General features: G+C 41.0%; 1 protein-coding gene across 1 annotated transcript in view; it reads right to left on the reverse strand.

Moving 5' to 3' along the window:
* Window positions 1-6756: 6756 nt before the first annotated feature.
* Window positions 6757-12843, reverse strand: part of LOC142203618 (dynein axonemal heavy chain 3-like) — a 927911-nt gene continuing 921824 nt past the window's right edge. The window contains exons 77-81 of the mRNA XM_075274510.1: window positions 12747-12839; window positions 10446-10625; window positions 10170-10280; window positions 8918-8975; window positions 6757-6902 (exon numbers count right to left, since the gene is read on the reverse strand). Coding sequence (XP_075130611.1) covers window positions 6757-6902; window positions 8918-8975; window positions 10170-10280; window positions 10446-10625; window positions 12747-12839 — 588 coding nt within the window. The remainder of the gene's footprint in view (window positions 6903-8917; window positions 8976-10169; window positions 10281-10445; window positions 10626-12746; window positions 12840-12843) is intronic.

The raw sequence follows: 12843 nt of genomic DNA on the forward strand, positions 1-12843 counted from the left end.
GGGTGCACAAGGGTTCAAGTGCACCCTCGGCTCTCCTACATCAGAGCCGAGGGTGCGCTTGAACCCTTGTGCAGCCTCGGCTCTGCTACATCAGAGCCGAGGGTGCGCTTGAACCCTTGTGCACACTCTGCTTCATCAAGCTAATAGAATGCATTGGCCAGCACTGATTGGCCAGAGTACGGAATTCGGCCAATCAGCGCTGGCCAATGCATCCCTATGGGAAAAAGTTTATCTCACAAAAATCACAATTACACACCCGATAGAGCCCCAAAAAGTTATTTTTAATAACATTCCCCCCTAAATAAAGGTTATCCCTAGCTATCCCTGCCTGTACAGCTATCCCTGTCTCATAGTCACAAAGTTCACATTCTCATATGACCCGGATTTGAAATCCACTATTCGTCTAAAATGGAGGTCACCTGATTTCGGCAGCCAATGACTTTTTCCAATTTTTTTCAATGCCCCCGGTGTCGTAGTTCCTGTCCCACCTCCCCTGCGCTGTTATTGGTGCAAAAAAGGCGCCAGGGAAGGTGGGAGGGGAATCGAATTTTGGCGCACTTTACCACGTGGTGTTCGATTCGATTCGAACATGGCGAACACCCTGATATCCGATCGAACATGTGTTCGATAGAACACTGTTCGCTCATCTCTAACTGTAACAGCTCACACGCACAAAGAATTTCTTTAGCATACCATTCAGTCCAAAACGCAAGTCTACCAAGTTGATCCAGAGGAGGACAAAACCCCCTATGAGGAAATTTTACTTCAAGAAACTCATCCAAACCCTCTTGAGCTTGTGTATGTTATCATCCATCACCACATCCTGTGACAGTGACTTCCATAGTCTCACTGTTCTTATTATAAAGAAGCTCTACCTATGACCATAGTAAAAATGTAGGTGGCACATTACAGATTTTGCACTGTGGCTTATGAGCCTCAAGCACTGGTTCTGGATAGTACACTCAACTGTGAGGAGCATTAGGTCAGACTGAGCTTTCAGCCTCCATATATAGGTGGATAATATCAATGTCGCTACTCTATTCAATAGCAGCCGGCAGAGATCTTCAAAATGGTGAGGAGTTTTAGAGCTTTTTATTATTTCCACAAAACATGAAGCTGCCTTCTGCATTATTATTATTAATACTCTGTTAGCTGGTTATAGCTGAAATAAACCTGGTGGTAGGGACATTACAGTTGGCTGCGGCTTCATTTATCAAATAAGTAAATGCTAAAGCCATCCTAATTGTAAAACATATATATTTCTAGCACTTAACTATAAGCAGATGTAGAACCATAATATGGTTAGGCGGTATAACTGAATAATTTAAACTCAATTTTTCTTGATTAATGAAAACTGAAATGTTCTTATAATCACTGGATTCATTAGTAACAGTGAAAAAACTGTAATTATAATGCCTAGACTAATTGCATCAAGGCAAGAATTAAGAATTCATTTCCTTTTTTTATTATATCTCGCCGAAAGTCATCAAAAAGCTATCATGTTCATCCGACAATGCTCCATTTCAGTGCGGAAAAGCTCTTGTGCATGAATATGTGGTCCTGAATGCAGCACAAGAACTCTGAGAAGGTGGAAAATAAATCACTCAGAAAATAAAGCTTTCTTGTATAATTACTGAAGTGTACGACAAATTAGGAGAGATGGCCTCAGGATAAATGGACACAACAACACCATCAAAGAAGATAAGCAGATATTATTTACTACATACAGTACACATTGTATTAATATAATTGTAAGGGTAGGCAGCGGTTATGAAAGTTTGGAGCTTTAAGCACATTTATAGTAATAAAAATAATTATAGTCTTTACTAATCAATTATGTCTCATGGAAATTATGTATACAGCTTAAGGCCTACTGTACTGAGAAACAAACCACTATTATACGCTCGGGTCTATACACACACCAGAGTATCATAAGAGAAGGCCCAGAGGAGGTCAGTAAACATGGCAGTGTTACTCAACCCTTCTGGGCTCTATCACAGCATCCAATGTGGGTCCCTGTCCTCTTCAGTTCTCTTTCAGCCTCCTGAATGACGTCAGCGGCCATGAGGGACTTCTGAGGACTGGAACTGAGCCTCAGTGGTATCATATGGTAATGCCAACATCATGATACTTGCGTCTAAGCAAAACTGCCAAATCAACCATGTGAACACTAGTCATACCATGAAACACAGCAATCAGGTAGGAGAAAAATGACCTGGGAGCAATAGCAAACTGTGAAGGATATCGCCTTACCAAAGCCGCTTGGCACACCTGCGATCGCCATCTTTTCTTGCTTTCTACTCACCCCCGTTAGTGTGCCTGGGTTTATAGGATAATACAAAACGAGTTTTATAAATTTTATATTAACTCGAGTGGGTCGGTACTAACCACTAATACAGAAATACGTATCAGTGAATATAAAGCAAATACAGATAAAAGCACAATACAATACATAAAATAAAATGAGAATAAAAGATAGAAAGGAAATAATACCAAAACAAGTCTCTGAAGCCTACCTCCTAGGCCTCAGGGTACATGCTTAAATCAGTAAGGAGCTTCAATTTGCTCACATGGCTCCCAGTTTCAGAACTCCCTTTGTCTCCTCAGGTGAGACCATTTAACTCCCCCAGTCTCTTCCCAGATTCCTCCCTGAGAGATGTCATTAGGGGGAAGTCCACCCCTCCATCCTTGAAACCAAATAACCATGTATCATCATATTTCCTTTCAAGATGACCACAGAGTCAGAAAAGAGGTATGATGGGGTTTGCGGCGAGATCCCCATTGTGTAGACATCAAGAATGACACTCCAATTTCCTTTGTCTGGACCTTTTCCCTGCTCCCTACTGTATCTTATGTGGACTTGGATCGTGTGCCTTCAGTTTGCGCACCTGAGGAATTTATCAGGGGACGGTAGCTTGTCCTTCTAGGCAAATATTATCAGAAAACTGGGGCTTGTGTATTCAGAGGTCTTTCAATACATAATTTCAGGATATAGATAGATAGATAGATACACACACACACTGCTCAAAAAAATAAACACTCAAATAACACATCCTAGATCTGAATGAATGACATATTCTCATTGAATACTTTGTTCTGTACAAAGTTGAATGTGATGGCAACAAATTCACACAAAAATCATCAATAGAAATCAAATTTATTAACCAATGGAGGCCTGGTTTTGGAGTCACCCCCAAAATTAAAGTGGAAAAACACACTACAGGCTGATCCAACTTTGATGTAATGTCCTTAAAGGGGCTATATCATTGGGAAAAGTCATTTTTAACTAAGCACATCCTTGCATAGGCGATTCCACACATACCTTTTGTATGTAAATCGCTTCAGTGGTTTTTGAATCAGCCTGTTTTTATTCATATGCTAATTAGCCTCTTGGTGCACCCCGGAAGTCTCATTGTTCACCCTCTGCCTATTCTTTCCTATGTATGTGTACAACACAGGGTGCTGCTGCTGATGACTTCCTGCTTCCTGTTTGCACACACAGATAGGAGAGAATAGCAGAGAGGAGTGCTGCTGGGAACTTCCTGCTGCCTGTATGACCTCCCTGCAATACCTGGGCATGCTCCTGATGAGGTTGCGGATGGTCTCCTAACGGATCTGCTCCCAGACCAGACTAAAACATCTGCCAACTTCTGAACAGTTTGTGGTGCAATGTGAAACACTGGAGGCGCTACTAGGAAACAGGCCAGTACACCAGGAAACATGGAGGGGGCCGTAGGAAGGCAACAACCCAGTAGCAGGACCACTACCTCTGCCTTTGTGCAATGAAGAACAGGAGGAGCACTGCCAGAGCCCTGCAAAATGACCTCCAGCAGGCCACAAATGTGCATGCAGTGTGTTTTTCCACTTTAATTTGAGCAGTATATAAATAAATAATATATATATATATATATATATATATATATATATATATATATATACACATTTATATATACACACACACACACACACACATCTCCTGCACTTGCCACCAGAGCCTCAGCTAGCCTCATGGTAGGTGCAGCCATGATCCCAGCAGTCGTACTGGATCAGAGAGGGCCTTTGATGATGGTGGTCAGAGTATTCCTCTCCACAACCTACCATTCTTGTATGCCCAAATCATAAGCCAATATCCTTTACCATTACTATAACTAAAGAAATCTTGTGCATTATCTGGGTGAAGGAATACAGCACTTTTTAGCTAAATATAAGTGTGAAGCTACCATTACTTCATCAAGCTATTTTTATAGGCGGCTGTCTCATCACATTATTTTTACATAGTGATATAAGATGTACCGTATTTTTCGGACTATAAGACGCACTGGACTATAAGACGCACCTAGGTTTTAGAGGAGGAAAATAGGTAAAAAAAATTTTGAAGCAAAAACTGGTAAAATATTTAATATATGGGAGTTGTAGTTTTGCAACAGCTGCAAGGCCACATTGACAGGTGACCCTGCAGCTGTACGGGGATGCATAGAGTGTTTTTTTTTGCGGGGCCAGAAGTACTTTTTAGTTATACCATTTTGGGGAATATCTATTGCTTAGATCACCTTTTATTGAAAAAAAAAAACCAGTGGTTTATGATATATGATTTTCTACTTTTATATATATATATTCTAGGGACAGGAGGTGATTTAGAACTTTTAGTTATTTCATATTTTTATTATATATTTTTAAAGCTTTTTTTTTTTTTTTTTTTTTTTTTACTATTTTATTCTGTATTGCCGTCTATGGGACATTCTGTCTATTAGTATTACGGCTGGTCATAGAGACCAGCCGCAATACTAATACAGCAGTGACAGGCCCGGGAGCCTCATTAGGCTCCCGGCTGTCACCCGAACAGGTCGGCTCCTGCGATATCGCCACGCAAGAGCCGGCCTGCAACTTTACAGGTACGGGGCCGGTGGGGACCGGCCCCGGGGGAGAAGGGGCCGCTGATACTGACCCGGCATCCGCTGTACTAGAGAGGCGGATGCCGGGGAGGGATAGACGCCGGGGCCTGAGACATCGCTGCCCTGCCCTGCATGAAGGCAGCGGCGGGGGGACGGAGGAGCAGAATAGCATCACTCCTCCCGCTGCTGGCTTCATGCAGGGCAGGGCAGCGATGTCTCAGGCCCCGGCACCTGTAATGGCGTCTATCACTTGCCGGCTTCCGCCTCTCTATTACAGCGGATGCCAGGCGCCACATTCGGCCTATAAGACGCACCCTTCTTTTCCCCCCAAATTTGGGGGAAAAAAAGTGCGTCTTATAGTCCGAAAAATACGGTAATATATTTATACAAGCCTGATAAAGACAATATACTGTAAGTGCTATTACCTGCTAAAATAATAGCTTATCAGGATACAAATTTCATACACTCTGTTTATTGACAAATGGGAATATGAGAGGAATTACATTATAAAGATCCATTTCTGTTACTGATACCAGCAGACTGCAAGTACATAAATTAATATGCAATACAGTTTATTAATTATGAAGATTATCATTTTACAATACCACATAAATAGTGATTAAACATAAAAATATTAGCACATAAAGTAAAATGTCACCATTGATGAGAGTTAATATTGAAAATGCTGTAATAGGGAGGTCACAGATTCTGCGCCTGCTTTATAAATAGGTTATTACATTGCCGAGTATGGAAACATTCATTTACAGTGAAATAAAGTACTTTTTATTTAGGAAAATGTCACTGAATATTCTGCGACAGCGTTCGGTGACTCTGAATTGATAAGCTGGGTGATACATTTCAGGCTCCATCCACTGATAGATGTATTATGTGCCAACCCTATTCAGAGTTGTACGTATATACATAATAACACTAGTGATTATACAAAGATTAAACACAATAACGACAGGTATAATGATTTTCATTAACATAACCTTGAAAACTAAGAAAATAAACAAGTCGACAGATTTATGGTACTAACTTTGCAGAGGGTTTGCACAATTTTTAATTTTGTAACCAAAGTTTTTATTGCTGCAGTGCATATAAAATAAAAAGGAAATCAGTTTTACAATTAGTCGACTAAATTATCTGTTTTGTTTATATAGTTCATATCATACTTAAGGCCTCGTTCACATCTGTGTCGGTAATCAGGACCCCCCTCCCCGAACGGACTATCGAACGCATTTGCAAGCGGTGTGCAGTGAAAGCACACGGACCCCCATAGACTATAATGGGGTCCGTGTGCTTGCCGCGAGATCTCTGCAGAGAACATGCGGACAGGAAAGTACTTCACAATCTACTTTCCTGTCACATGATTTGTGTGGAGATCTGGTCCCATTACAGTCTATGGGGTCCGTGTGTTTTCACTGCATACCGCTTGCAAATGCGTTTGGTAGTCCGTTCCCATGTGGACTCCCCGAACGGATTACCAAACGCAGATGTGAACCAAGGGTAAGTGTCTCCTTGGTTACAGACTACAAAGAAGTCTGTAGTCATGTGTTACACTTTTCCCTGAGCTCCATCTTGTTACCTTTCAGACAGTAGGAGATGTGACTGTTGGAAGGGGGATACACATGACTGCATGACTCCTAGGGTGTGTTTTAGTCTGTAGCCGGTTGACACATAGGAGTTATATATTTGAAAATTATCATAAATGATTTTAAAGACTAATGATGACTTATGATTTATTTCATTGAACGCTAGATATGACAATTTTTATTCATCACACTTGCCTTTCCTGAGTAAGGAAATATATAATAGAGTGGGCACATATAGTTGTCCAAGCAATGTATTTTTCTATTTCGCACTAGTAGTCCAGCTGGCACAGGCACGCCACGCCTCGGTTAATCCAGTGGTTGGGGGGTTTGTCTGTTGCCAGGTTGATGGTGAGCACATAGTTGGTGGAATGTCCTGTTGTGGAGAGTTCTCCACGGCGAGCACTTGTTTTGTAAACTGTGAATGCGATAATTTCAAGAATCCACCATGAAGAATACTTACAGGTACTAGTTTACAAGTATAAACAATGTTTACAATACAGTAGCATAAATCCTTTATATTATTATCATACATAGATGTAGCCACCAAGGTGGAAGGAACTTATGCAACTTTTTTTTCTCTTTCAGTCAGGTTCTGCATTTATCTACATAGCAAGAACTCAACCATTGATAATCCATATCAAACTTTTTTCCTTATAGGCCATGTAAATTTTCATAATACTTATGGTAACTTCTTTAGATGACTTTTAGGTAATGTGTAGCATCACTTTCTAGTATCTGTCTATTGTATCTGGATTGTATGACACTAATATCTAGGCAATGTATGTCAGTATTATGTGAGCAATGCATGGAAGTATTTTGCTCTGTTTATTACTTCTGTGTATTCAATGCAATGGCTTTTTTATATAGATACTGTATGTCAGCAGTATGTAGACCCTCCTGCCTTTTGATACTTGTACTTGGGGCAAGCGTCAGCGCCCAGGAAAGTGCCAGGGCCCCAAGCTCCTGACAGGGCCCACTTGGCAGTAGCGTAGAGTACGGTACCCGTGGCAAGCTGAAAATGGCCAGGGCCCTGGACCACCATTATAGCAGTCAGGGAAAGCCTGGTTCCCCAGCTCCTATACGTACTGCTAATGGAAAGGGCCTGTGTAATACTGTGTGGGGGCCACAGCAGAGAACATAATACTGTATGGGGGACTCTGTGGAGCATATAATACTGTGTGGGGGTCACTGTGAAAAATGTAATACTGTGTGTGGGGCCCACTGCGGTGCATATAATGCTGTGGGGAAAACTGTGGAGCATAAAATGCTATGTGGGGCCACTGCAGAGGATATAATACTGTATGGGGGCCACCGTGAATCATGTAATACTGTGTGGAAGTCCTTGCTGAACATGTAATACTGTCTGGGGGCCACAGTGGGGCATATAATATTGTGTGGGGGCCCTGGCGGAGCTTATAATGCTGCGTGGGGGCCACTGCAGAGCATATAGTGCTGTGTGGAGCCCACTTCGATGCATATAATGCTATCTGGGGGCCACTGCAGAGCATGTAATACTGTGTGGGGGTCACTGTCGAGCAAATAATGGTGTGTGAAGGCCACTGTGCAGCATATGATGCTGTGTGGGATCCACTGCACAGCACACAATGCTGTTTGGAGGCCACTGCTAAGCACATAATGCTGCCTGGGGGCCACTGTGGAGCACATAATGTTGTATGTGGGAAAACTGTGGAGCATATAATACTGTGTGTAGGGGACCACTGTGGAGTGGAAATATTAACAGTATCAGGCCCTGTTCACACAGTGGAATCTGGCACTGATTTTGCAGCGGATTTCACACCTAAATCAGCAGCAGATTCCTCTCTGTTCTGCCTCCTATTGAAACTAATTGGAGCATGAAGGTGGAAAAAGAAAAGCATCCTTCTGGATCTTGCTGCAGATTCTGCAGCTGATTCAGATGTTGTAGCTTGATACTCTTCACTGGTTAGACCAATTCATTTGGGCCTAATCAATGGTGGAAAATAGCAACAGAGTACTGAGGTTCTGCACTGTGAGCCAGGAGAAGAAAGTAAAGAAGAATCCAAGGCAGGTGTCCAGCTCAAATTCCTCTTTGCTTTCCAATGCCCAAATAAGGCTTCATGCACACAACCAATCTTGTATCCTTAGTGTCTTCTACTATGTACTTACATGGAATGGACTGTATTACAGTCCACTTCAGTAGGTCTGCCTCAGGAAAAACACCCAATTTCAATAGGTTTTTTGATGCTGTGTGCATGAGTTACTCCAAAAGGGGCTCACTGGGGCTCTGTTGCCCAAGGGCCCACACAAACCTGGAGCTGGCCCTGCTTGTACTAATACTACTAATATGGTAGAAGACTATATACATTTTTAAAGCACAGAACGTTAATTAATATGAATTGAAAACTACTTTATTTTTAGCCAAATTTGCAGCTTTGACTATTGGTACTTTACCTGGGCATTGATAAAAGGAAGCAACTTGAGACACTTTTTCTTTAGGAATAAGCCATATCTTTAATATGTCTGTAAAGGAAACTTATTTCAAAGTTGTGTTTTTATCTATTCTAACTTAATTTGGAAGAAATGGGTGGTAGATAAGAAGGCTTCAAATGAACGGAATTAAATGCCTTATAAAACTCAATCATACCTCTTTATACAGCAAGAATATTTCTAAAACTGGCAAAAAATCTAACAAAAAATATTTATTATGGGAAAGCATTGAGTATTGTATGTAAATACATGACATTGATATTTCCCTTAGCCACATAGCGTTAAAAAAGTCATAGACCAGGTGTTTGCAACTTTTTCAAGGCCAGTAGTGCAAATGGTCCATGCCAAAGCCAGTTTTATGCCACCATTACCACTTTCTGAAAAGGGGGTATGGCATCGCCATATTGTGCAGTAGCCATATATACAGGATTAAAGACATGGTACTGTGCAATGTCCACATATACAGAATTAGAGAAGAGGTATTGTACAATTCCTGTATATACAGGATGAGAGCAAATCTATACACACAGATACATACAAATCCCCAAATTATACATTTCTATGAAGTTTAAGGGCCTGTGAAAGGCCTTCAAGAGCTGCTGCACACATCGATGCCAGGAACCAACACAGATGTATACAAAGATGCATTGGTTCCGCTTTTAATCTTTCTGTTGCAGCAAAGGGAAGGTATGAATGTTTGAAAACATACAAAGTCCAATGTAAATTACCCTAAGTAGTCATGGGGGCGGGGAGTAGCTTCAGCCTGGTTCCCTTGTTAATCCCATCCCCTGAAAGTGATTGATGACATCTCCCTTGTGACATCAGGCAGTGAGGGGACTATGAGGGGGATCTCAGTCATGTCCAGGGGATGTGACTAACAAGTGGACAGCGTGCTACAACAAAAAAGATTACAGAAGGCACTGAAGAAAAGGGAAGTACTTCATCCTGCACTTAATGGAACCAGTTTATATTGGAAAAACCACCTGACAGGTTCTCTTCATTATCAGCCATTCTATAAATGTAGAAGTGGACAACTCATGACATGATGTCTGCATTGCTGATTCCAAAGTGCCATTCTGCTTTAGCAATAAAAAATTGCAATGTAATTTATTTTGAGTAACTACTTTGAAGGCACATGCAGAAAATTTAAGATTACATGGTTAACATTTCACTTATACAATGTATATAAAGTACATTATCTTATAAGAAAGGATACAATAGGCATGCTTTCATACAAAACTTTTGGGAAAGATTCACCAATCATATGTTTGTCTCGGTCCCATCTGGCTCCTTCCATATAGAGACCATTAATATATATGCCATCAGGCTGCAAAGGAAGAAGAAATAGCAGAACTATGGTAGCTGAACCCATTATACTCTAAATCGTATATGTTATCTTATAGTTACAATTACTCCATCTAGTATCATACAATAAAATATAATTCATAAATATATAAGCAAAAATAACTTTAACATTAAAGTAACTAATTACCGGAGAAGCATCAATATCATTGGTGTAATAATGATCTGTTATCTGAACCTGGAGTCTCAGTAAATCTATAGGGGTCCTATACTTTCTGGCATAGTTTTGCAGGGCTCCAGTAAGAAAAGATTGGGTAAAGAAAAACCCTGAGATCCAGAAAACTTTGGGTGTCCCCTTTTCAATCCATTCCTAAAACAAAAGAAATAAAAGATGAATGTAAATTATACACTTATTAATAGTAAGTCTTTGAAGGGATTATGTAACGGAAGAATATGGTCACTCAAACACCTTATTAACAAAAATGAATTCACTTACTTCTTAAGTTAGAGCATCGATTCCCCGTATGACAAGACTGTCACATGTTCCCAGAAGCTCAGCAGTGAGTTCAGTTTGATGACTCTGTGACACAGGCCTATATATTTGTGTGTGGTCCCCTCTCTTGTTGTGTCAGAACATCATCAAACCATATGACCACTAGGGTGCTGGTATTGTGATGATGCAAAGGATGTAAACCAGTCTTTACTTTATCAAAGCCATCTTTTTCATATTAATTCTGGCACATGAAAGTGTATTGTAAACTGCTAGTCAAACTACATTTTTATCACAGTAGTATAGAAATGGCATGAGACAAGATACAGTTTTTTATGACACTGATGGAAATAGTGGAGAACAACACTCCATTTGATTCAGAGAAGTAAATAGGGAATATGCAAGTGCACTACCACTCTTCTCAAAAAGGGGCTCAATAACCCTAGTTGTCATTATGGATTCCCCTGTGATCATACACTTATTATCTATCCTGTGACTATGTGATGAATGTTGTTTCTGGTAAAAGCCCTATAGCATCCCTAACACCCCTGTTCTCTAGTAAGAACATTCCTGTTCATGGAACCAGTGGTGTAACTACTGGGGTAGCAGTGGTCGGAGACATTAGGGGGCCTGGCGGGCCCTTGATGTTTGTTTTTTTGTTTTTTTTAATAGGCTGTTACCTGCTGGAGTAACCCCAGCCGGTAAAGGGCCCTATTTACTTACCGATTCCCGCTCCTGCTCACGGCCGCCTGCGCTTCCCCTTCTGCGGAGGCAGCTGTGAGCAGGAGCGGGAATTGGTAAGTGAGGCCACAGGCCTACGAGCCCCGAAAACACTACTATCATTACATTCTGGGGTCTTTTCAGAACCCAGAGTATAATGACCGGAGACCCAGAGGAGGTGAGGTAAAATAAAAAACACTGTTACTTACCTCTCCTGTGCTTCAGCAGGCTTTAGGCCTGTTTGGTGACATCACAGATGCCATGTGGCCCAGGCTAACGTCATTATGTGTCGGAACGCCGGCCGGGGTCAGGTGATGTCTGGTCCAACATTGAAGAGATCTGCAGGAGTGCGCCAGAGCCAGGAAGAGGTAAGTAACATGTTTTTTTTTATGTTTGTATCTTCCCCTGGGTCTCCAATCATTATACTCTGGGGTCTTAAAATGAAGTAAGGGGGCTCCATGTCAAATGCTCGGCTTGGGGCCCCACCGTTCCTAGTTACGCCACTGTGTAGAACAGTTCTGATAGTAGAATATAAGGGAAATATTGTATAGGTCACAAAGCCTTAGCCTTAATTTGTTTTTCGTTACTTTTTCAACTTTTTTTGATATTTGTTGCTGCCATCAATTTCTAAGTGAGTTATTTTTTGGAATTAGGGCTGTACAATATATTCAAGAAAAGCAGCATATTTTTCTATTTGCAGTGAAAGAAGGAAATAGTTAACTGCTTTTCTGGAGCATCTGGCTGACAACAGTTCCTGGTAGGTAGACATAGCACAGTTTGAAGAAGGATTTGGATGACTCACACCACAGTAAACTTGTAATTTACTACTGCTTCTGAGAAGATTGTAGCTCTCTGCCACTCACTATCCCTTGGCAGGCTTCTATAGAAAGGTTTGATGTGTAAACACTATATTAAATTATTGCCCACACAGTTCAGATATCCTAAACCAAATAATGTCTCACTACTGTAAAGCTAACAGCAAACATTAGACATCCCAGGAATAGCATGAGGCATAAATCTTCCGAAATGAGGGTGTGTTAAGCTGTTGCTACAAGGATTCTTAATTCCCAGGGAAGGTTTTATACACCAGAGGTCATGAATCTGCTTGAATTTTCATAAAAAGAAGATTTTCTACAGTATTCTATCACAAAGTGTTCTGTTTATGCAAATGTAAGTACTTACTGCAGCAGAGGAAATGTATCTGGATATGTTTATTTTCTCTGCAGAGTAGAAGCGGATGACAATGAAGATTACTTTTTTGCTTTACTGTTAAGATCTCACCTTGAAAAAGTTCAGTCTTTGCAAAAGATCTGTTATATAACCGCCTAAGGGCTTCAGTGATGGGTATGACCTGGCTGACCAGACAGAGGGAACCTAA

Source organism: Leptodactylus fuscus, chromosome 5, assembly GCF_031893055.1.
Source record: "Leptodactylus fuscus isolate aLepFus1 chromosome 5, aLepFus1.hap2, whole genome shotgun sequence".
Classification (NCBI taxonomy): Eukaryota; Metazoa; Chordata; class Amphibia; order Anura; family Leptodactylidae; genus Leptodactylus; species Leptodactylus fuscus.